General features: G+C 36.9%; 3 protein-coding genes and 1 pseudogene across 3 annotated transcripts; 3 read left to right on the plus strand and 1 right to left on the minus strand.

Moving 5' to 3' along the window:
• Positions 1 to 2,112: 2,112 nt before the first annotated feature.
• Positions 2,113 to 2,793, plus strand: LOC132164178 (CLAVATA3/ESR (CLE)-related protein 46-like). Its single transcript, XM_059574615.1, has 3 exons — positions 2,113 to 2,290; positions 2,409 to 2,476; positions 2,561 to 2,793. Exons 1-3 carry the CDS (start codon positions 2,164 to 2,166, stop codon positions 2,636 to 2,638), a joined length of 273 nt encoding a protein of 90 aa, XP_059430598.1. The 5' UTR covers positions 2,113 to 2,163; the 3' UTR covers positions 2,639 to 2,793.
• A 489-nt stretch (positions 2,794 to 3,282) lies between these two features.
• LOC132164177 (inner membrane protein PPF-1, chloroplastic-like) lies at positions 3,283 to 8,492 on the minus strand. The gene is made up of 11 exons (XM_059574614.1): positions 8,082 to 8,492; positions 7,620 to 7,730; positions 7,434 to 7,508; positions 7,245 to 7,305; positions 6,459 to 6,532; positions 6,245 to 6,349; positions 5,480 to 5,587; positions 5,286 to 5,389; positions 4,868 to 5,017; positions 4,653 to 4,779; positions 3,283 to 3,524 (listed from the first exon to the last, which is right to left on the minus strand). Exons 1-11 carry the CDS (start codon positions 8,403 to 8,405, stop codon positions 3,426 to 3,428), a joined length of 1,338 nt encoding a protein of 445 aa, XP_059430597.1. The 5' UTR covers positions 8,406 to 8,492; the 3' UTR covers positions 3,283 to 3,425.
• A 2,487-nt stretch (positions 8,493 to 10,979) lies between these two features.
• On the plus strand, positions 10,980 to 13,744 carry LOC132164176 (heat shock cognate 70 kDa protein 2-like; annotated as a pseudogene).
• Positions 13,745 to 14,771: 1,027 nt separating this feature from the next.
• LOC132163220 (heat shock cognate 70 kDa protein 2-like) lies at positions 14,772 to 20,505 on the plus strand. The gene is made up of 2 exons (XM_059573426.1): positions 14,772 to 15,172; positions 18,193 to 20,505. The coding sequence occupies exons 1-2, from the start codon at positions 14,959 to 14,961 to the stop codon at positions 20,124 to 20,126; spliced, it is 2,148 nt and encodes a 715-aa protein (XP_059429409.1). The 5' UTR covers positions 14,772 to 14,958; the 3' UTR covers positions 20,127 to 20,505.
• Positions 20,506 to 21,073: the final 568 nt, after the last annotated feature.

Raw genomic sequence — 21,073 nt, forward strand, 5'->3', positions numbered from 1 at the left:
TCAAGGCAGAAAACATGAGTTTTATGCCTTCCATTAAAATGCTGCCACCTCACCTATTGCATCTCCCTAAAATAAGATCAAAACACCATATAAAACATCAGATTATCCAACTCACCGAATAAAAAAAAATTCATCCCAGTAAATCGGCCGGAGAGAGATTACCGGTGGAGCGGCGGTGGTGTGGGCAGAGGCGTAACCGGAGTTGGCGGCTGGGTCGCGACCACGCTGGGTCATGGGGCCGTGATCCACGCTGGCCTGAGACCGGCGTGGGTCTGTAGATCCACCCTGGGTCAGGAAGACCCACGCCGGCCTGAGACCCACGCGGGTCTCAGGCTGGACTCCAGTCAAATCTGGTATAAATTTCCAATTTTCATGTGTATTTTTTACAGAATGGAAGGATCTTCTATGAGACCATGTTGGCAGGGTTCTGAATCAAAATCAAATTTAGAGGGCTTCTCACAACTTCTTCGACTTCTTTGTTGGTGTCTAGCTTACATTTCTACACTTGATGCAATGGAAACTGGTGTTTTCATTTGGACGTGGTTGGTTTCAGCTTCACCTCAATTGGGATCTCTTATATTTGTTGAGCTTGTTATTGCATGGTTATGGACAAATGACAATTGATACAAAGCATGGTATTTTTGCCTTAGAAGAAAGGTGTTTAGGGCCTTCTGCAAAATTAAGGCCTCAGCTTGTTTCTGGGAGCCAGCCGTGGGTCTGGTGACCCCTGAGGAGCAGACCCACGCTGACCTAGCGTGTCTGCCGGGTCACCGTGACCCACGGCTGGTTCGGCCTGAGACCTGCATGGTTTGCTGACCCAGGTCTCAGCCTCTCAGGCTAGGACCAGTGGGTCCGGTGAAGCTCTCATTTTTCTCTTTAACTCTCACCCTTTTTCTCTCCCTCTCAAAATCTAGTGTTTTTGTTCTAGAAAATTTGGGTGCAGTTTTTTTACTTTAGATGAGGTGTCTTATTTCTATTGGGTGGCAGAAAACATGAGTTTTCTCTCTGGCCAATGTGACCGAATGGGTAAAAGATATCCCATATATATATATGCTTCGTCCATGTCATATTGATAGCAAAAAAATATACTCCATTTCCATTTGATTTATGAAACACAAAAATAAAAAATAAAAAATAAAAAATAATTCACATATTATGTTTGTTAATGTGTTTGAGGGGTTGTTTTTGATTTCTGAAAAGACAAAGGAAAAAAAAAAAAGAAAGAAAGAATTTTCACATAGCATGTTTGTTTATGTGTTTGAGGGATTGTTTTTAATTTTAAAAAGTGTTTTAACGTGATGGGTAAAAATTATTTTTAAAAGTGTTGTTAGGTGGAATTTACATTTTATAGAAGATATTTTCTATAGATGGCTTATTTTGAGAAATCCAAATATACGTAGAGTAAAATAAGAAAAAATAAATAATTAAAAAGAGAGAAATAAAAGCCGGGGTGGCTGCGCAGTCACTCCAACAAGTATGTTAAAACACCAGTTTTGTCAAAATATTCTTACAACAATGGGTATAAATTATTTTGTGTTTTGAGTTGTTTGTTAAAAGATGAATGCTACATATTCTCACTTTCTGACATGTTCAATGATAATTTTAAAAGTCACGTCAAAAAATGTAAGAGTAGAAGTGTTAGAGTAAGAATATGTATAGCATTTCTCTTGTTAAAGTATTTATCTCAATGAAAAAAAAAAAAAAAATGGTACATAACAAGAGTAGAGGCCTATAATGGGCAATCAGGAGGATGGCGAGTGAAATGGTTTAATGAGAATTTACTGAGTTACAAGTGATTAGTGGGAATTAATCTCAAAGTTGTCTGCATAAACGACAAATTAAGAACAACCAAGACCTTTTATATAATGTCAGGAACTCCAACACTAAAAAAGAGCGGGTCCCTACATGCCATGCCGACAGCACTCAGAACAAAATAATAAGTCGTTACAAATTTATCATGGATGCAATGATAACATAGAAAGAAGTCAACCCACAATGAGGAGAAACCCAGATTTCTAATCTTATCAAATCCCCAGCATGCAATGGCATAGGATTCCCAGCCACTTTTAACAAACATTCCCACCTATTTTTTTTCTATTTTTGTTATGATTTCTTCATGCTTCTACAAAAACCCCCCCACCATTCACAACCACTAGAAGAAGCATGCATCAGCAGCTAATGCGCAGAATGAGAAGACACACTATAATCCATCTTCTTCTCCTAGCATGCCTCCTGCTTGCAGCTTCTCAACAACCTTATTTCTCTGTCAATGTCCAAGCTCTAGAACCAGGTAAGCCACAACCCTTTTTTTCCCCCGTTCCGTATGTAAAATAGCTTTGTATCGGTTAAGTTCGCGGGTTAGAGGCTAACATTGTATCATTGTATCCTGTCCTTCTATGTTGCCGCAGCTCATTTCAGGCTAAGAAGTGGACACACAAGCTTAAGGTCGCACAATAGAAATGCATTGCCTAGTTGGGTAAGTATAAGGAGTACAGTTTTTTATTTTTTATTTTTTCATAATTATAATTGTTCTTTAAAGAAATACCATTTGAAAAAACAGGTTGAAGAGAAGAAGATTCATAAAAGCCCATCAGGTCCCAACCCTGTGGGGAATCACCGCCCACCGTCTAGACAATGAAAAATAGATGGATGCACATTTTCTGCATATTTTGAGAAAAACAAGATCAGATGTATCCATGTAGCTTGGAAAAGCTGTTCTTTAGGGTTTTGTGCTTGTGTAAAAAAATGGAAATTAGCTGGAGATGTGTACTTTAAAATCCTTTATTAGTGACTAATTGCTAGTGTTTATCCTAGAATAAGATTTAAACTAGGCATAAAATGTCTCCACATAACTTAGTTTTTTTTTTTTTTTTTTGGTTTGCAATGTAGTTGAGATGAAAGGGCCGAAGAGGTTCTCATGTTTCACTTCATCAGTGGATCCCCTGTTTGCAAAATGGGTATTTTTCTGAGACATTTTTACAAAAGGCATAGAAAACCCCATAGGCCCAACTCTAAGCCTAAGGTAAGTTGGGACAGACTGATGAAGGAACCCCATGCAGAAAAACCAATAGCCGTCAGAATCAACATAATGTCTACTTAAAAGAAGTATTTCTCCTTTCAATAATCTGTAAGTTTAAATGTTGCTTCACAAGATCTTCCAAGACTGAGAATTGCTGTCATACAGACAGCTTGAGATGATGTGTTACATTTAACAGTAAGGTTTTTGAGGTATCCAATTTCATAAGGAAAATAACTACTCAGAACATGTGAAACAATCGTGGCTAGAACCGAGGAATTTGGGGGACGAATTTTATTTTTAAGATGGAAGAGCCAACGTAAAAATGGCCACTATATTAATCAAAATACAATTTGTTGAGATATACAGGACTCACCATAAACTACAAACATACAGGTATACGGTCACTTTATACAGCACGCTTCCGCTTTGATCGCTTGCTTCTCCTTGGGCGCGGGACCTCTTTGCTAACACCAGAAACATATGCTTCTTCTAAAACCTCATCGCCCTGTCAGAAACTTTGAAGTTAGTTTCTAAAAGGCCAATTTAAAACAAAACCATCAGGCAAAGAAATTTGTTCATAAAATAGAACTAGGCACCCAAATTTCAGATCCTAATTAAGGTGGGGGCTGTCAAGAGTGATAATAATCCTCCATTTCATATAAAAATAAATAAAAAATAAAGTAGTTGCTAAATCTCTTTTAAAATATGTGTCTTCATTTGTTTTTTATTTTTATTTATTTATTTATTTTTTTATAAGTGTATTATCAAAATGAGCAGAGGGGTGCAACCCACAAGAAGTATAGAGGGTAACCCCTATTGACTAGAAAAAGATTTACATAGCTCTAAGAAATCAGAAAAGGTGGACTCATGTGTCTTCATTTGTTTAGCACTATGTTCACATATGGAGCTAAAGGGGAATCATCCTGCCAAAATGAACTAATCTCCCTTTACTTGGTACAAAGTTGTCATTATTTATAAACATAAGACGAGTATGATCCGCTTTCCACCTAAATGTCTCTGACATATATGCCTACCAACATTATGCTGTATCCCTGTCATTGAATGGTAGGGTGGCAAGAAAATATTATTCCCTACTCCTCAACTGTTTGATGTTAAGCCAAGGTCCAATCAATGTCTTCCCTACAATAGCTGAAATGACAAACCTGAGGCAGTGGAACCACCTACTGCCTCCACACAGTCAAGACAATCTCATGATCATGCTGCCATATGGATTCAATGTCAACTCTGTCAAAGATGACTACCGTGCCTCTTGTTTGCTTCTTTATCATCATCAGTTTTAAGTCACAAAGGACGAATATAAGAAACAAGTGCTACAGTGGCTCTCAGCACTTTAAATTGCAACAAACAAGATAATTCTGAACCTTCGTTTATTGGTCCCACTAAATGTAATCCTTTTTCAAATCAAACCAACCTGATGATTTTCATTTTTTCTTTTTTCTTTTTTCTTTTTTCATATATGGAGCTCATTTCTTTTCATTTTTTAATTTTTGGGTAAAAATTATTCACAAAAGGAAAACAAAATAATATAATTTCATTATAAATTGATTTGGGAGGACATGACCAAGGATACTCCAACCGAATCGATGGTTAAAAAGTAAAAGTTGAATTTCACCTTGTCCTTAGTTCCTTCTTCTGAATCATCGTCAGAATCAGATGTGGAAGCCAGAGTCTCAACATCTTCTGCAGGTAGTGCCTTGCTCAACGTTTTCTTCTTTTCTTCCTCTTTTAACTGCCTAAACCTGTTTATTACCATTTTTGTCAGTAAGGCAATTTTCTTTTTTAAAGAAGCTGATGATAATAGTTCACATTCTGTCATGTAAAACTAACCTCTCACCAGACTGTACTGGCTGAGAAGCGGCTCGTTTTGCACGTCCTGCTGTAATGATTCCACTAGCATTCTCACTCACAACAGGTTTTGCGCCACCTAATTTGCGTAACCATACTTGCTGGGCCGTGCTAAGCACATTGTTTGTGAACCTAAAAGCCACATGGTAAATTATGCATACTCAGCATAGTAGAACAAATCACAAAATTATGGGGCAGAATCATAAGATGCATAAGGTCATTTGGCTACCCCGAAGTGTTAAATTAGTTCAAATACCTATTCTTATGGACATATAAACTACTCTGGATATATCGAAAGAGATATATCTACGAACCAGTTATCAGCTAAAGAATGTCAATGGTTACAGACAATTCCGAAGGGACAGACAAGGAAAAGTAAAATTGTTAAAGAGAAACCAACCAGTAAATTGATAATCCTGATGGGACAGATAAGGAGAAGTAACCAATCATGAGTGGAAGAAACTTGAAAACAAGAAGTGTATTCTTTTGAGCTGGATCATCAGTCTGCCAAAAGAAGACAATATATCACAGCTTCACAATGCTTAGAAAGAAAAATGAGAAGAGGGACGGTCAGTGAAGAGGCTCATGGTTTACCTGGGGAGGCTTCATGAGCTCCATTGAAAAATACTGCGAAGCAACAAGGAGGACAGGTAAAACAAGGTATGCTGCAGTGTCATTCCAGCCCAAAGGTGGGTGGCCATCCTGCACGAAGAATTCTACATTGTAAAAAGCCATATCAGATGCACAAGCTTGCAGGGAGGAAAGAAAAAACTTGTCCATTAAGTGCCACACATGTAGAAACTACAACCAACAAACTAAAGCAGGTTTGCCTAACTGGCTATTGTAAAGTGTAAATCTAATTATGTAGATCCTTGAAGGTTCACATGGAACATAGCTCATCTGTATCCTAGGACATGCTTACCACCCACAACATGCATCTATCCAACTAAAGGGAGAAGCATGATGGATAAGCAGAAACGTCAACCTACCAAGGCAAACTTGACCTTCCAAACTTCAGAAATGAACCATTATTAGGGGAAATTTTTCCTCAAAGCACAATACTGAACACATCCTGAACACATCTACTAAGGCAGAACGGTGTAACAAACAGGCCACAATACTGAACACATCCTGACTACTAACCAAAACCCTCTGCATCACTAAATCTTGCAGATATCTGCTTCAAATTGAGAGGTCAAGCTAACACTTTCATGATCAATGACTCAAATAAAACTTCAGTGACAACAAAAGAGTTTAAATTAATAGTTGTTGCAAACAAATTAAATCTTTAACATAAATAAAAGAAGCAGCAGAACAATTTTTTTGCTTCACAGCCATGGGAACGTAAAAGGCCATTACCACAAATGGAAAAAGCCAGGAAACTCCAGATCCACTTTGTCGAGCAGCGATTGTAGTTGGGCCAGCCAGAGAGGGAATCCAAAAGAAACCTTCTGTCAACAGTCCCTTAGAGTACAATTTTCACAAAAATTAGCAATGATCAACTTGGGTGAAGGTATAAAATTTGCCCAATAACATCACTTGAAAGATGATGGGATATTAACCACCTAATTACCTCGTTTGCCACATTTGAAAGAGCTTGATATAGCCCTATCCAGACTGGAATAGTAGCCAAAGTTGGGAAACAACCTTTGCAGAAAAATGAATAAGAAATTAATATGCATCAGCTAATCAGGACGATAAGATGTTAAATCACAAATTATTCAAAAAGCTTAAGCTGATAGAAAATTGTGAATTTAATCATTTAATTATATTCTAACACTCTTTTACATGTGGATTCAAACTCCTCCTCAATAAGTGAGGCCTAACACGTAGAATTACAGAGACAAGGTTCGATCTCAAAATCTCTATTCTAATACAATGTTAGATCATCAGTCATTCCAAATGTTTAAGCCGATATAAAATAGTGAATTAATCATTTAATTAATATTCTAACATAAGGCAATGTGTGCATTCAATAGATGCAATATATCTGAGAAGGAGAAGATAACAATAGCAAGACCTTGAAAAAGGGAGAGAGAGAGAGAGAGACATAAATAAAATAAAATAAAATAAAAAACTAAGAAACAGGCATAAACAGGCTCTGATAAAGATAAAGATGAAAATGATTCAGCTACTATAATTCATATCCCAACACCAACCGCCAAAAAACATATATTTGGGAAACTATGACTCATATTCCAACACCAATCACCACATAAACATATACTAGGGATTACTAATACTAGAATTAATAAACCACCAGCTCCATATAATAAGACAATTTATATATGATGCAAACTATCAACAGCTTGAATTTGAGAATAGAATGCAGTGTTTAAGACATTTATTAAGAAAATACCTGCCAACGGATTAACCCCAGCTTGTTTATATAGCCTTGATGTCTCAAGTTGTATTCTTTCCTTAAAAGAGAAAAACAGGTCAGAGTTATCAGAAAGAACCATACTTACTACTTGCGGGGAAAAATAACACATAAAAGTTAAAATTTGTTGCCCAAATTGAAGATCCATATACAGAGAATGTGTCTCACCTGATTACCAGCATATCTTTGTTGAATGGCTTTAATCTTTGGTTGAAGGTTCTGCATAGCTAGTGTTGATTCAACCTACATATATTACTGAATGTCACAACCCAATAGTACTAACACTACCGAAATCCAGCATATCACATCATTACAGGCACACTGAAATTTGATGCATTCACAGCAAAAACTCACCTGCTGCTTTGTCAAAGGAAATGTGGCAATTTTCACAATAACAGTTAGTAATATAATGGCAAATCCATACGCATACGGCACGTGCACAGCCGCAAGCCCGTCCTTCAATACCTAATAAAATCAAAACCCTTCATTCATTCAAAACCCTACTTATCTGTCTCTAGCAAATTACATATCACAAAAATTAAATCGTTTCGCTCACCATTTCTCGGAAAAATTCACAATTACCAATTAATTTAAATCATCAATTGAAAAATTCACAATTACCAATTAATTTAAATCATCAATTGTCTCAAAAATTTAAACTAATAAGAAACCATGAATTAAAAAAAAAAAAAAAAAAAAAAAAATTGAAAGATACAATATAGAGTTGAGATATCACTGCTTAGATATCATGTTGAGTCACGCAAATCAGCCGCTGTATATTTAATCATTTAATTATTATTCTAACAGTATATTTACCTTAAGAACGACCTCCATGGCGTCAGAAATGAACCCGAACCACCCATTGTTTTTCTGTACTACAGCGTCGGCGGAGCTCGCGGCCGGGTCGGCGGCAACTGCGGCGTCAGCGAGCGTGTAGAGAAGGCCTTCGACTCTGGTGAGTACCGCAGACAAATCGACTGGAGAGTGCAAGGAGTGGACGGGAGGGATGTCGTGTAAGCTGAGCTTCACTCTGGTGGTGACGAGCCTGCCACGTTGAGGGAGGGTGCGGAGGCCATGGCGAGAGAGGGACGGGAGGGGCGCGCCGATGAACGGTGGGGATGAGATTAGGGTTTTCGCCATGGCTGAAGAGAATGATAGCGAGCTCAGCTTCTCATGAGAGAGCGGTTTGGAGATGAGGAGGTCTTGGCAGTGGAAGGTAGAGAATGAGTTTTTCGAATTATCCGTATTTTCGTAAAATATCAATTTGACTGTTTGAGCCAATCCGCGAATGCCAGGTTAGAAAAATACAGGGATTCTTTAGCCATTTTGTTGAATGTAGAGTGCGTAATGACTGAAATGTCCCTGAAATGTTCGTTGGTGGAGCGACGATGAGTCACTCACTGGTGGCTGATGTGGCCTATCTCGTTCGTTATTTACTTATTACGTTTAGCCTTTAAAAATAAGGGAAAAATATAAAAATTCCTTCTAAATTATCAGCCGTTTTCGATTTAATTCCTTAATATTTTAAAAGTAATAAAGTAGCCTCCAAACTATTAAACTATTGCATTTTGGCCATTCTGTTAGTCAAAATTGTCAGTTTGGACGGAAACTGTAAAACGACGTCGTTTTGTTAGGAGTTACTTTATCACTTTCTGAACATTAGAGGGCTAAAATGAAAATGATTGGTAGTTTGGGAGACTTTTTTATATTTTTCCTTTTTTTTTTTTTTTTTTTTCATAAAAGGGCATTGTAGTAACTTACCCATAACAAAATGATATCGTTTTGCAGTTTCCGTCCAAACTGACGGTTTTGACTAACGGAGTGGCCAAAATGCAATAATTTGGTAGTTTAGGAGGCTACTTTATCACTTTTGGAATATTATGAGGCTAGGCTAAATCGAAAACGGCTGATAGTTTGAGGAGTTTTTTATATTTTTCCTTAAAAATAAAGGAAAATGTTAGGCTTTTCAAATATTTTATAATTTTTTTTATGACTTTTGAGTGGTGTTAAAATTATTTTTTTAGGTTAACGTGTCTTAATCACATGTTAACACATTTTAAAAATTGTAAAAGATTTTATATATATATAAAATGGTTTAAGATGAAATAAGAATGATGAACCGAGACTTTATGAAATTGGATAGATCTGATGAAATGAACACGTCGTTGAAGATTTCATACATTTTGGATCCAAATTTACCAAAACTTCAAGAAGTTGAGCTAGATAAAAGCAGAATGTAAGAAACGTGAAGGAGATGAACTCATACATTTTGGATCCAAATTTACCAAAACTTCAAGAAGTCGAGCCAGATAAAGGCAGAATGTAAGAAACGTGAAGGAAATGAAGTGGTCCGTAGAGGACACATTTTGAACACACTTAGATTATTGTATGGAAATCACAATAATGGAGCTAGCTTCATGCATGAAGTGCCCCCACAAAAGTCACTAATTTCACGTAGAATGGAGAAAAGAAAGAAAGAAAGAAAAGAAAATAAAAGAAGGAACAAACTATGAATTACATTTACACTTTTTCGCCTTTATGTTTAGATTACTCCTTTATACTTTTGTTTTAAGGATAAATGCATATTTGGTTATTGTGGTTGACCTAAATTATAAATAACTTTATGTGGTATAAAAAATAATTTATAAGTTTCTGTAGTTTGCCTAAATTACAAATCACTCTCTATGGTATAAAATAATAATTTATAGGTCCTTAAGGTATACCAGAATAACAATTTACTCACTAAAATCAACAAAATTTGTCACTTTGCCATGTCATACCCAATAAAAACGCAAAATGTTATTATTAATTTATGACTTTCAAAAATGACAATTATGAATTTTCACATCATTTACTACACCAGTTAAGATTACACATCAGTCTTCACTCCATGTCATACGGCTACAACAAATTAACATAATATCTTAAATCCCCAAAATTTTGCGCTTTGCGTAACCTCTCCCCCTCATCTTCACATTCGTTAGCTGTTTCACAAAATGTGACCGTCAGATTTTGTTAAGTTACTTAATGGAAATTGATTTTATGGAGTAAACTGTTATTTAGACCTATCTGAAGACCTACAAATTATTTTTTATACCACAATGAGTGATTTATAATTTAGGTAAACTATATGAACCTATAAATTATTTATTATACCATTAAGAGTGATTTGTAATTTAGGCCAATCACATTGACCAATTTTACATATCCCTTTGTTTTATTTTGACATAAACTTTAATTAAGGTGATTATATGTAATCACAATAATTGTACAAATTAGTCAACCAATTTAAATAAAAGGTACATAGTCTCAAGTTGTGACTTAATTTAAATGAATACGATTGACTTCAGTTTATAGAATAGATTTACATAAGCATATTATACAGAATTTTTTTGTTAGGATTCCAGAGAGTCACTCTTTCACATGGACATTCCAATGAAAAAAATTTATAATAGAATTTTTTTTTGGTTAAAATATTAATTAAAATTAATTTTTTATGGACAGCCAAGCAACCACGTAATCAGACAAACAAGCTGACTTGCGAACTTGCTCGGCAGTTGTTTATAGTTAAAATAAGTTGTTCTTATCATTTCATTTCTGTCTGGACTTAGTACAAAATGCAGAGAGCTAACTCTTGTGATCTTTCTCTTTAAAAATCCAAGAGATTTCTTCGTTGTTCTTCATTTTCTTTTTTTCCTGACAATTTTGTTAGCTATGGCTGGGGAAGACCAGGGTCCGGCGATTGGGATTGATTTGGGAACATGCTACTCCTGCGTGGCAGTTTGGAAACATAATCGGGTGGAGATCATACCCAATGAACTGGAGAATCGGAAAACACCTTCTTATGTAGCTTTCAATGAAACTCACCGTTTGATTGGTCATGCGGCCATGGACCGGGTAGCCATGAATCCTACCAACACAGTTTTTGGTGAGTTCCTGGTTCTCTGTTACCGTTAATGAGTTTTACATTAAAAAATTTGGTAGTTTGTTTTATGCATATATGGGTTCTGTTATTGCGGCGGAAGGACTTGGAATTTTAAAATGGTGTTTTGTTTTCTTTCATGATAATAATTTAGTTGGTGATCATGTTCAAATAATCTTGTTTATCACTTTACAAAGGATACCAACAATACATTATTTGACGTTAAAATTAGTCTCAGCAGCTGGTTTGAATTTCGGACATATTTATGATACTCTGTTTTGAACTTGGACTTCATCAACTGGTGCACTTTCAAAAGCTACTGCATTTGCTGCAGTGGCTGGAGATGGCTTAAACAAAAAAGGTCATCTGTTTTTGCTTTCCAATGGGTTCACAACAAATTAATGTAACAAAATGCACTTATTGTGAAGCTAAGAATGTTTAATGTAATGACTTGTTTACATGTTGATGTTTATGTCTGTGCATGGTATGAAGACTCTAAACGTTTGATTGGAAGGCGATTCGATGATGCCTAGTGCAACATGACATAAAAATGTGGCCATTCAAGGTGATTTCTGACCCTGATAATGGGAGGCCCATTATTGTCGTTTCCTACAAGTACGAGGAAAAGCAGTTTCTGGCTGAAGAAATCTCTTCAATGATGCTCATAAAGATGAAAGAGATTGCAGAGGCTCATTGTGGTTCAAAGATAAAAAATGCTGTTATCTCTGTTCCTTCTCGTTTCAATCACTCACAACGTCAAGCAACAATGGATGCTGGAGTCATTGCGGGCCTAAATGTGATGCGCATTATCAATGAGCCAACTGCTGCTGCTATTGCATATTGGCTTGACAAGGAGTATGGTACTGGTGAGAAGAATGTGCTCATCTTTGATCTTGGTGGCGGAACGTTGGATGTCTCACTTCTCACCATTGAAGAGGGTATATTTGAAGTGAAAGCTACAGCTGGTGATACCCACTTGGGAGGTGAAGATTTTGACCGTAGAATGGTGAAGCATTTCGTTCAAGAGTTCAACACAAAGCATAAGAAGAATATTACTGGTGTTAAGGCTCTTAGGAAGTTGTCGACTGCTTCTGAAAGGGCTAAGAGGATTCTGTCATCTATTACTCAAGCACCGATCGAGATTGAGTCTTTGTACGAGGGTATTGACTTCTACTCAAACATCACTCGAGCCAGGTTTGAGGAGCTTAACATGGACTTGTTCTCGAAGTGTATAGAGCTTGTTGAGAAGTGTTTGTGGGATGCTAAGATGGATAAGAACAGTGTCCATGATGTGGTTCTGGTTGGAGGGTCTACCAGGATCCCCAAGGTTCAGGAATTGTTGCAGAACTTCTTCGGTGGGAAGGAGCTCTGCAAAAGGATTAACCCTGATGAGGCTGTTGCCTTTGGTGCTGCTGTTCAGGCTGCAATCCTTAGCGGTGAGGGAAATGACAAGGTTAATGGCTTGTTGTTGCTGGATGTCACTCCTCTTTCGCTTGGTTTGGAGACTGCTGGAGATGTCATGAATGTGTTGATTCCGAGAAACACCTGCATTCCCACCAGGAAGGAGCAGGTGTTCTCGACCCAACGCGATAACCAGTCTGTTGTGCTGATTCAGGTGTATGAGGGTGAACGTGGAAGAACCTGTTACAACAACTTGCTGGGCAAGTTTGAGTTATCTGGCATTCCTCTTGCTCCTGAGGGAGTTCCTCAAATCCATGTGAGCTTTGACATTGATGCCAACGGTTTTTTGAATGTCTCTGCCGAGGATAAAGCCACTGGAAATAAGAATAGAATTACAATCACCAATACGGGCTGGCTCTCCAATGAAGAGATCAAGAAGTTAGTGCAGGAGGCTAAGAAGTACAAGGCTGACGATGAGGAGCATAACATGAAGGTGGAGAAAAAGAATGCACTGGAGAAGTATGCCTACAACATGAGGAAAACAATTAAAGATGAGAAGTTTTCAGCCAAGGTCACATCTGCTAACAGGAAGAAGATTGAAGATGCAATTGAGAAGGCTATTGATTGGGTCGAAGGGAACCAACTTGCTGAGGCAGATGAATTTGAATTCCAGATGAGAGAGCTGGAGAGCATATGCAAACGGTTCATTAAAAACCAGGCAGAGGAGGTTGATCAGCAGTGCATGGCCGTCCCCGAGGATAGGGAGCATGGGAAGAAGGTTGAGGCAAAGAAAGTATTGGAAAATTGTGCTTACTACATGAGGTACAGAATCAGAGAAGTGCAAAATGCTTTGGCAAAGACTGAAGATGCAATTGAACAGACCATCCAGTGGCTTGAAAGGAACCAGCTTGTGGCGGCACATGAGTTTGAGAATAGGACAAAGGAGCTGGAGGGTATTTGTTACCCTTTCATGGCCAAGATGTACCAAGGAGCTAGTAGTGATAAGAGTTGATAGATTTAGCATCTTGTTGTATTATGGGTGTCCTTGGGTTGGGTGTTTTTAACTTTTATCTCGTTGGATTTGGCTTAGGTGCTAATCAGATATGTAAATCTTCCCCTTGTAGTAATCAGATTATCCATGAGAGGTATCAACCGATTGGCCAATATCTTGGTAATGCATTTATAAACCACATTGCAACAAGAAATAGGCCTAAAATCTCCCATTGCAGTTGGATTGATCTTCTTAGGAACCTGTGTGATAATTGTAGCATTTACTTCCCTTAGCAGCTTCCCCGACAAGAAGAACAACTGTACAGCTGCTACGACATCCTTTCCCACACCTGACCATGCAGATTTAAGTAAATAAGAGGCATAACCATCAGGCCCAGGAGCTTTGCTATCCTTCATACCAAATAAAGTAGTCTTCTTAATTTTCTTATCTGAAACCTCATCATCCAAAACTGTAGCCAGCTCAACTGTAATATACTTCTTAACAAGCTGACTTACTCTAGCAGCTTTAGAAACATCAAAATTCATCTGACTTGTTCCCAAAAGCTGCTTATAAAAGTCTACTGCCACCTCCTTCACCTTCTGGCCATTTCCATCCCATAAATGAGTAATGGCACCCTACGGAAAATAGGAGTTATTTTGGTCCCTGAATTGCAGCCACTGATTTCGAGCGTTTTGCTTGAAAAAAGCTTCCTCAGCCTTAACAATTGACGCATACTCACGTAAGCTCTCTCTCTCTCTCTCTCTCTCTTTAATGGCAATCTATTTTTTCAAACTATCAGGACAATTTATTCTTTAAATTACCAAAATAATAATAATGTACCTCTAATTTTAACAAAATGACAAAATTACTCTTACTAAAATAAAAACATAAATGTTAAAATTTAATTTTTTTTTTTCAAATTTGTAAAGGTATTTTTGTTTTATTAAAAATTATATAGAAGTAATTTCGTTATTTTGCTAGCATTGGAGGGACATTGTCATTGTTTCGATAATTTAGTAAGTAAATTGTCGCAATTGATAATTCGAGAGATAGATTATCATTAGAATATTAGTTTGATGTTAATTTGAAGTGGTTAAGTAAACTTTATCTTACGTTAAATTACACTTTAGGTTTTTAAAAATCTAACTTTTCGAAATCTTAATTCCAAACAGACTAGGATAGTACGAAAAAGTAGAATAGGAATGGTGGCCTGAAGACTTGCGAGCTAAGCCCGAAAAAGTAGAAAAGCATGTCGGCATCTCCAAAATCGATCGGAACATACTACAAAGACAACTTCTCAGTGATCTTTCTCTTAAAAAGTCCAAGAGATTTCTTGGGTGTTCTTTATTATCTTTTCTTTTTGTCAATTCTTGTAAGCTATGGCTGGGAAAGGCCAGGGTCCGGCGATTGGGATCGATTTGGGAACATGCTACTCCTGCGTGGCAGTTTGGAAACATAATCGGGTGGAGATCATACCCAATGATCTTTGGAAACGGAAAACACCATCTTTTGTTGCTTTCAAAGAGACTCACCGTTTGATCGGCCAGGCGGCGATGGACCAGGTAGCCATGAATCCTACCAACACTGTTTTTGGTGAGTTCCTACTTCTCTGATACCGCTACCAGTTTACATTTTTGAGTTTTACATTCAAAACCTTGCTTATTTGTTTTATGTATAATAGCTCATAATTTGCGCTATATGTGCATGATTCCTCTTGGTTAAAAAAGTTGTCTATCATGCCCATCGCAATAAAAAGAAATACTAAAGGTTATATACTAGTACATTCTGAATATAGTGACACAATCACAAAGAAGGTCAAATCATAGAAAATTAGTTTAATCCATATATATTAAAACATGTAAAATATTACCACATGTGTAGTTTAAAATGAAAAGAAGTGCAAAGAAAAAACAAAATAGCAAGAGAAAAAAAAACCCTGGATTTTGATTACTAAAGCATTACTAAAAAAACAATTAATAGGAATTTTTGATATTGTTGTGTCACTTGTGTGATACCTATTATATTTTAATACAATCTCTTTAGTGTTTTGAAAGAGCTTTTGTTCCTTATCCACAACAATCAAATAAATTTTTGCCTTCATTTTACTTTTAAAAACAGAAGAAAAAAAAAATCCAAAAAAATGTCTAAACAACCGAGTAAATGACACAAACGAAAAAAATAAAAAATAAAAAATCCTATAAAACATTCAAATGAATTAAAACGTAAGACCCTTAATTTTAGTTTAATCCATATAAATTAAAACATGTTAAAATCTGTATTCTCATAGGTGTAGTTTAACATGAAAAGAAGTACAAGGAAAAAAAAAACATGTAAGAAGAAAACCTGGATTTTGATTATCAAAGCACTAATAGAAAATTAGTAGGAATTTTATATATTGTTGATATGATACCTATTATATTTCCATACAAATAAAACTCATATAACTCTGAACATTTGAAAAAGCTCACAAAAAAAAAAAAAAAAAAAGATTCAAATGAATAACACCTCAACCAAAAATTTCACAAACAAAATATATATAAACATATTCAAATATCAACCCAAACCTAGATTCAAATCGGTGTCTAGTACAAAGAAATTTTCTCGAGAAAACAAACATAAAGATAATTAATTCACAGTTGCGAAAAATTTACATATAACAACACAAAGATACATCGAAGCAACAAAATTTTGGATTAAATAAAAACTCTAGACTGGATGAATGTCCAAGTCAACAGGCAATTGTTGCATCCCATCATGAATATCTCATATAGGGGTGTACAAGCGGGGGGTTATTAACCGTTAATAACCGCTAAATAATCGCCTAAAACCGCTAACTAGATAATCGGATAACCAGATAACCGCCTAGGCCGATTGCGGTACCGGTTATAGGCGTTTAGAAAACTGGTTAATAATCGGGTAACTGGATTTTTTTATTATAATATATATATTACTTTAAAACCATAGGTCTGTAGGCATAAATGATAAATCCATTGTCATCAACATCCACTTTTGAATTTGTAATGTTGTTTTATGTATTGGATGTTTAATGTTTTTTATGGCAGCCTTGTAGAGGAAATTGGTTATGATTGATTTTGGATTTGTAATTGTTTTGAATTATGAATTAACATATATAATTCTTGGATTAAATTTGCGATATGAGATATGAGATAAAACACAAATAAATAATGGCCTTAATACTTTAGTAGTTTGAATTAACAATATATTATCAAAATTGAACATTGTTTCTCCTTTGAATTAACAAAATTGAAGTTTTATATTCAAGAAAAAAAAATGATGAAATTATTTATGAAAACTGGTTAATAACCAGTCTTCAATAACTGCATAACCGCCGGTTGCAGTTGCGGTTTTTCAAAATGAAATAACCGCCTAAACCGGTTGCGGTTGCGGTTATGATGAAATAACTGCTACCACAACCGGTTGGCGGTTGTACACCCCTAAGATTCTCATACCTTACATCACAGGTGGGTGTCACATATTTCCCTCTTTGCTTTCCATCACGAATAAATCCTGTAGCCGCTCATCCAAATCAGGAGTGCACTCCAAAAGTGCGTATATTGTTTGGAAGTCAGGGGGCAGCAGTGTGCCGAAGAAAAAAAAAAAAAAAAAGAGAGAGAGAGAGAGAGAGAAAACTTGGGAGTAGACCCTCAACTGATTCGATAAACTTTGTGTAACATGTAAACCGTCAACATCTACAGGCAAGGGCTTTGCGAACGTTGTTGGTGCAGCCACGGGTGATCGGCAAGTCAGGAGCAAACTTGCGAGTAGAATTTCCTGAGGCTTTAATATATATATATATAGAGAGAGAGAGAGAGAGAGAGAGAGAGAGAGATGGTATATGATTTAGGAAATTTTTAGTAATCAAAAAGGACATTGTCGGTGGAAAGACCTAAAAGAATTGAGAGATAGAGGTAATCAAAACACGGTTTCACTTGACTCAGGTTAAACACCGGTCCAATCACTAAAAATTATGGATTAAGTACACGTGTCGCAATTTCAAGTCACCTTTAAGAGAGATTTGACTATATATATATATATATATTGGTCTATGACATTATTTATTGTGGAAGGAGAGAAAATTTAGATTTTTTCATTTCTTTTTTTGGTTTCCTTCATGATAATGAAGAGGAAAATTGTTTAAGTCGTTGGTGTGAGACTCAAGGAAAATGCTAACTTACTAGCCGTTAGGGCATGTAACAACCTTGGTTCCATTGGTGATTGTTTATGAAGACACTAATGGGCGCAAAATTCTACATAAATTGCTTACTTACTAGGTAAAACTGAACTTTATAAGTAATTTTAGGAAAGCTCCAAATTGACAAATTATTTTGGAGGTGATAGCGCAAATATGATTAGCACTTTTCCAGGGTCATTAGACTCATTACATTGGGGTCCTTCTTTTGCTTTGGCAAATCCCTAATTAAGTAGCATCAAAATTAACCTTTTTTGGCTTTCTAACGAGTTCAAAACAAATTAAGGTAACAAAATGTACTTATTGTGAAGCTAAGAATGTTTAATGTAATGACTTGTTTACATGTTGATGTACTGACTTGTTTACATGTTGATGTACATGTCTGTGGTATGATTCTATGAAGACTGTAAACGTTTGATTGGAAGGCGATACAATGATGCCTCAGTGCAAAGTGACATGCAATTCTGGCCATTCAAGGTGATTGCTGACCCTGATAATGGGAGACCCATTATTGTCGTTACCTACAAGAACAAGGAAAAGCAGTTTCTGGCTGAAGAAATCTCTTCAATGATTCTCATAAAGATGAAAGAGATTGCAGAGGCTTATTGTGGTTCAAAGATCAAGAATGCTGTTATCTCTGTTCCTGCTTGTTTCAATAACTCGCAACGTCAAGCCACAATGGATGCTGGTGTCATTGCGGGCCTAAATGTGATGCGCATTATCAATGAGCCAAGTGCTGCTGCTTTTGCATATGGGCTTGACAAGGAGTATGGTACTGGTGAGAAGAATGTGCTCATCTTTGATCTTGGTGGCGGAACGTTCGATGTCTCACTTCTCACCATTGAAGACGGTATATTTGAAGTGAAAGCTACAGCTGGTGATACACACTTGGGAGGTGAAGATTTTGATAACAGGATGGTGAACCATTTCGTTAAGGAATTCAAGAGGAAGCACGAGAAGGATATCAGTGGAAACCCCAGGGCTCTGAGGAGGTTGAGGACTGCTTGCGAGAGGGCTAAAAGAACTCTCTCATCTACTGCTCAAACCACCATTGAAATTGATTCTCTGTATGAGGGTATTGATTTCTACTTGACAATTACCCGAGCAAGATTCGAGGAGCTTAACATGGACTTATTCAGAAAGTGTATGGAGCCTGTGGAGAAGTGTTTGAGGGATGCTAAGATGGACAAGAGCAGCGTCGATGAAGTGGTTCTTGTTGGTGGGTCTACTAGGATCCCCAAGGTCCAGCAATTGTTGCAGGACTTCTTCAATGGAAAGGAGCTTTGCAAGAGCATTAACCCTGATGAGGCGGTTGCCTATGGTGCTGCTGTTCAGGCTGCAATCATTAGCTGTGAGGATAATGAGAAGGTGCAGCACTTGTTGTTGCTGGATGTCACTCCTCTTTCGCTTGGTTTGGAGACTGCCGGAGGTGTCATGACTGTTTTGATTCCAAGGAGCACCACCATTCCCACTAAGAAGGAGCAGGTGTTCTCCACCTACTCCGATAACCAGCCTAGCGTGCTGATCCAGGTGTACGAGGGTGAACGGACCAGAACCCGTGATAACAACCTTCTCGGCAAGTTCGAGCTCTCTGGCATTCCTCCTGCACCTGTGGGAGTTCCTCAAATCCATGTGTGGTTTGGCATTGAGGCCAACGGTATTTTGAATGTCTCTGCTGTGGATAAAACCACTGGAAATGAGAACAAAATTACAATCACCAATACGGGCAATACGGGCAGGCTTTCTGAGGAAGAGATCGAGAAGTTTGTGCAGGAGGCTAAGAAGTACATGGCTGAGGACGAGGAGTATAACATGAAGGGCGAGAAAAAGAATAAACTGGAGAACTACGCTTACAACATGAGGAACTCATTTAAAGATGTGAAGTTTTCAGCCAAGCTCCCATCTGCTAACAGGAAGAAGATTGAAGATGCAATTGAGCAGGCTATTAATTGGCTCGAACTGAACCAACTTGCTACGGCAAATGACTTTGAATTCCACATGAGCGAGCTGGAGAGCATCTGCAAACCGTTCATTATGAACCAGGTAGAGGAGACTGATCAGCAGCACGTGGCAATCCCCGAGGATAGGGAGCATGAGAAGAAGGTTGAGGCAAAGAAAGTACTGGAAAATTGTGCTTACTACATGAGGCACAGAATGAGGGTGGTGAAGAATGCTCTGGCAAAGACTGAAGATGCAATTGAGCAGACTATCCAGTGGCTTGAAATGAGCCAGCTTGTAGAGGCACATGAGTTTGAGAGTAGGACGAAGGAGCTGGAGGGTATTTGTTACCCTTTAATTGCCAAGTTTTACCAAGGAGCTAGTAGTGATAAGAGTTGATAGATTTACAGATGGCCTATAAAAGTCTCCATCTGTAAATTTGTTTCTAACTTACTAAGAATGTTGCTGTAATCTAGTTTTGGTTTGTGGGTATTATAGGGTAAAGATTTGCATATAATTCTATTGCAAACGTAGCAATGTGTGAGAATATAATTCTTGAGTAAATATGTTTTCCCTCTTGTCAATCTGTCGAGGGTTGTAGTTTCATTTATAGAACACAACAGATAGAATTTTTTTTTTTCTTTATTTTTCTAGAGTTTTGCTTAGAATCTTGACTAATATTATTTAGCGTATGAGGGTATGACTTGCAGAAACTGGAAGTTGATCTTTTGTGATGTCCAAGATTGGATACGAGCGTTCAATGTAAGTAATCACCCATGAAACAACCATAAATGTTTTGTCATTTAACCAGACTATTTTCTATAAACCGTGCATTTTGAGAATCATGTTTGTTATAAGATTATGTTTTGAGCCAAACTCTACAAATAATGTTTTACAACTGCCTTTATATTCGCTACTTATCTGTGAATTAAATTATGTTTCTCAACTGAAAATATTGTAGTGTATAAATGTGCAGAATTTTGACCCTATGGCTCAGAGATGATAGATTTGAGCCTGTTTGGAATTGCGTTTGAAAAATTGAGCTTTTAAGTAAAAAAGAGCTTTTGGGCAAAAACTTCATTTTTAAGCTTTTCCCAAAAGTGCGTTTTAGCAACTTCTAGGCTTTTTGGATCCTTAAAAGCGCCTTTAATTTTTTTACCAAACAAGTACTTTTTTCTTCAAACGGACTTTTTTAGTGTTAAAAATACTTTTAGGCCTCTCAAACGCAATCTTAAACAAGCCCTTAGGTTGCCAAGCTTGGATTCCATTGGCCAAAATGACTGGCGCAACCATTAAATTATCATATGATTTATATTGTGATTGAACATGACAAAACACGCCATTAA

This window comes from Corylus avellana, chromosome ca10 (assembly GCF_901000735.1).
Source record: "Corylus avellana chromosome ca10, CavTom2PMs-1.0".
NCBI classification, from domain to species: domain Eukaryota; kingdom Viridiplantae; phylum Streptophyta; class Magnoliopsida; order Fagales; family Betulaceae; genus Corylus; species Corylus avellana.

Coding starts and splice junctions, on each gene's coding strand:
- LOC132164178 (XM_059574615.1), top strand. CDS start 2,164: ATGCATCAGCAGCTAATGCGCAGAATGAGAAGACACACTATAATCCAT. Junction 2,291..2,408: donor TGTCCAAGCTCTAGAACCAG/GTAAGCCACAAC, acceptor ATGTTGCCGCAG/CTCATTTCAGGCTAAGAAGT. Junction 2,477..2,560: donor GAAATGCATTGCCTAGTTGG/GTAAGTATAAGG, acceptor TTGAAAAAACAG/GTTGAAGAGAAGAAGATTCA.
- LOC132164177 (XM_059574614.1), bottom strand. CDS start 8,405: ATGGCGAAAACCCTAATCTCATCCCCACCGTTCATCGGCGCGCCCCTC. Junction 7,306..7,433: donor AAAGATATGCTGGTAATCAG/GTGAGACACATT, acceptor TTCTCTTTTAAG/GAAAGAATACAACTTGAGAC. Junction 5,390..5,479: donor AGCTCATGAAGCCTCCCCAG/GTAAACCATGAG, acceptor TTCTTTTGGCAG/ACTGATGATCCAGCTCAAAA.
- LOC132163220 (XM_059573426.1), top strand. CDS start 14,959: ATGGCTGGGAAAGGCCAGGGTCCGGCGATTGGGATCGATTTGGGAACA. Junction 15,173..18,192: donor TCCTACCAACACTGTTTTTG/GTGAGTTCCTAC, acceptor GATTCTATGAAG/ACTGTAAACGTTTGATTGGA.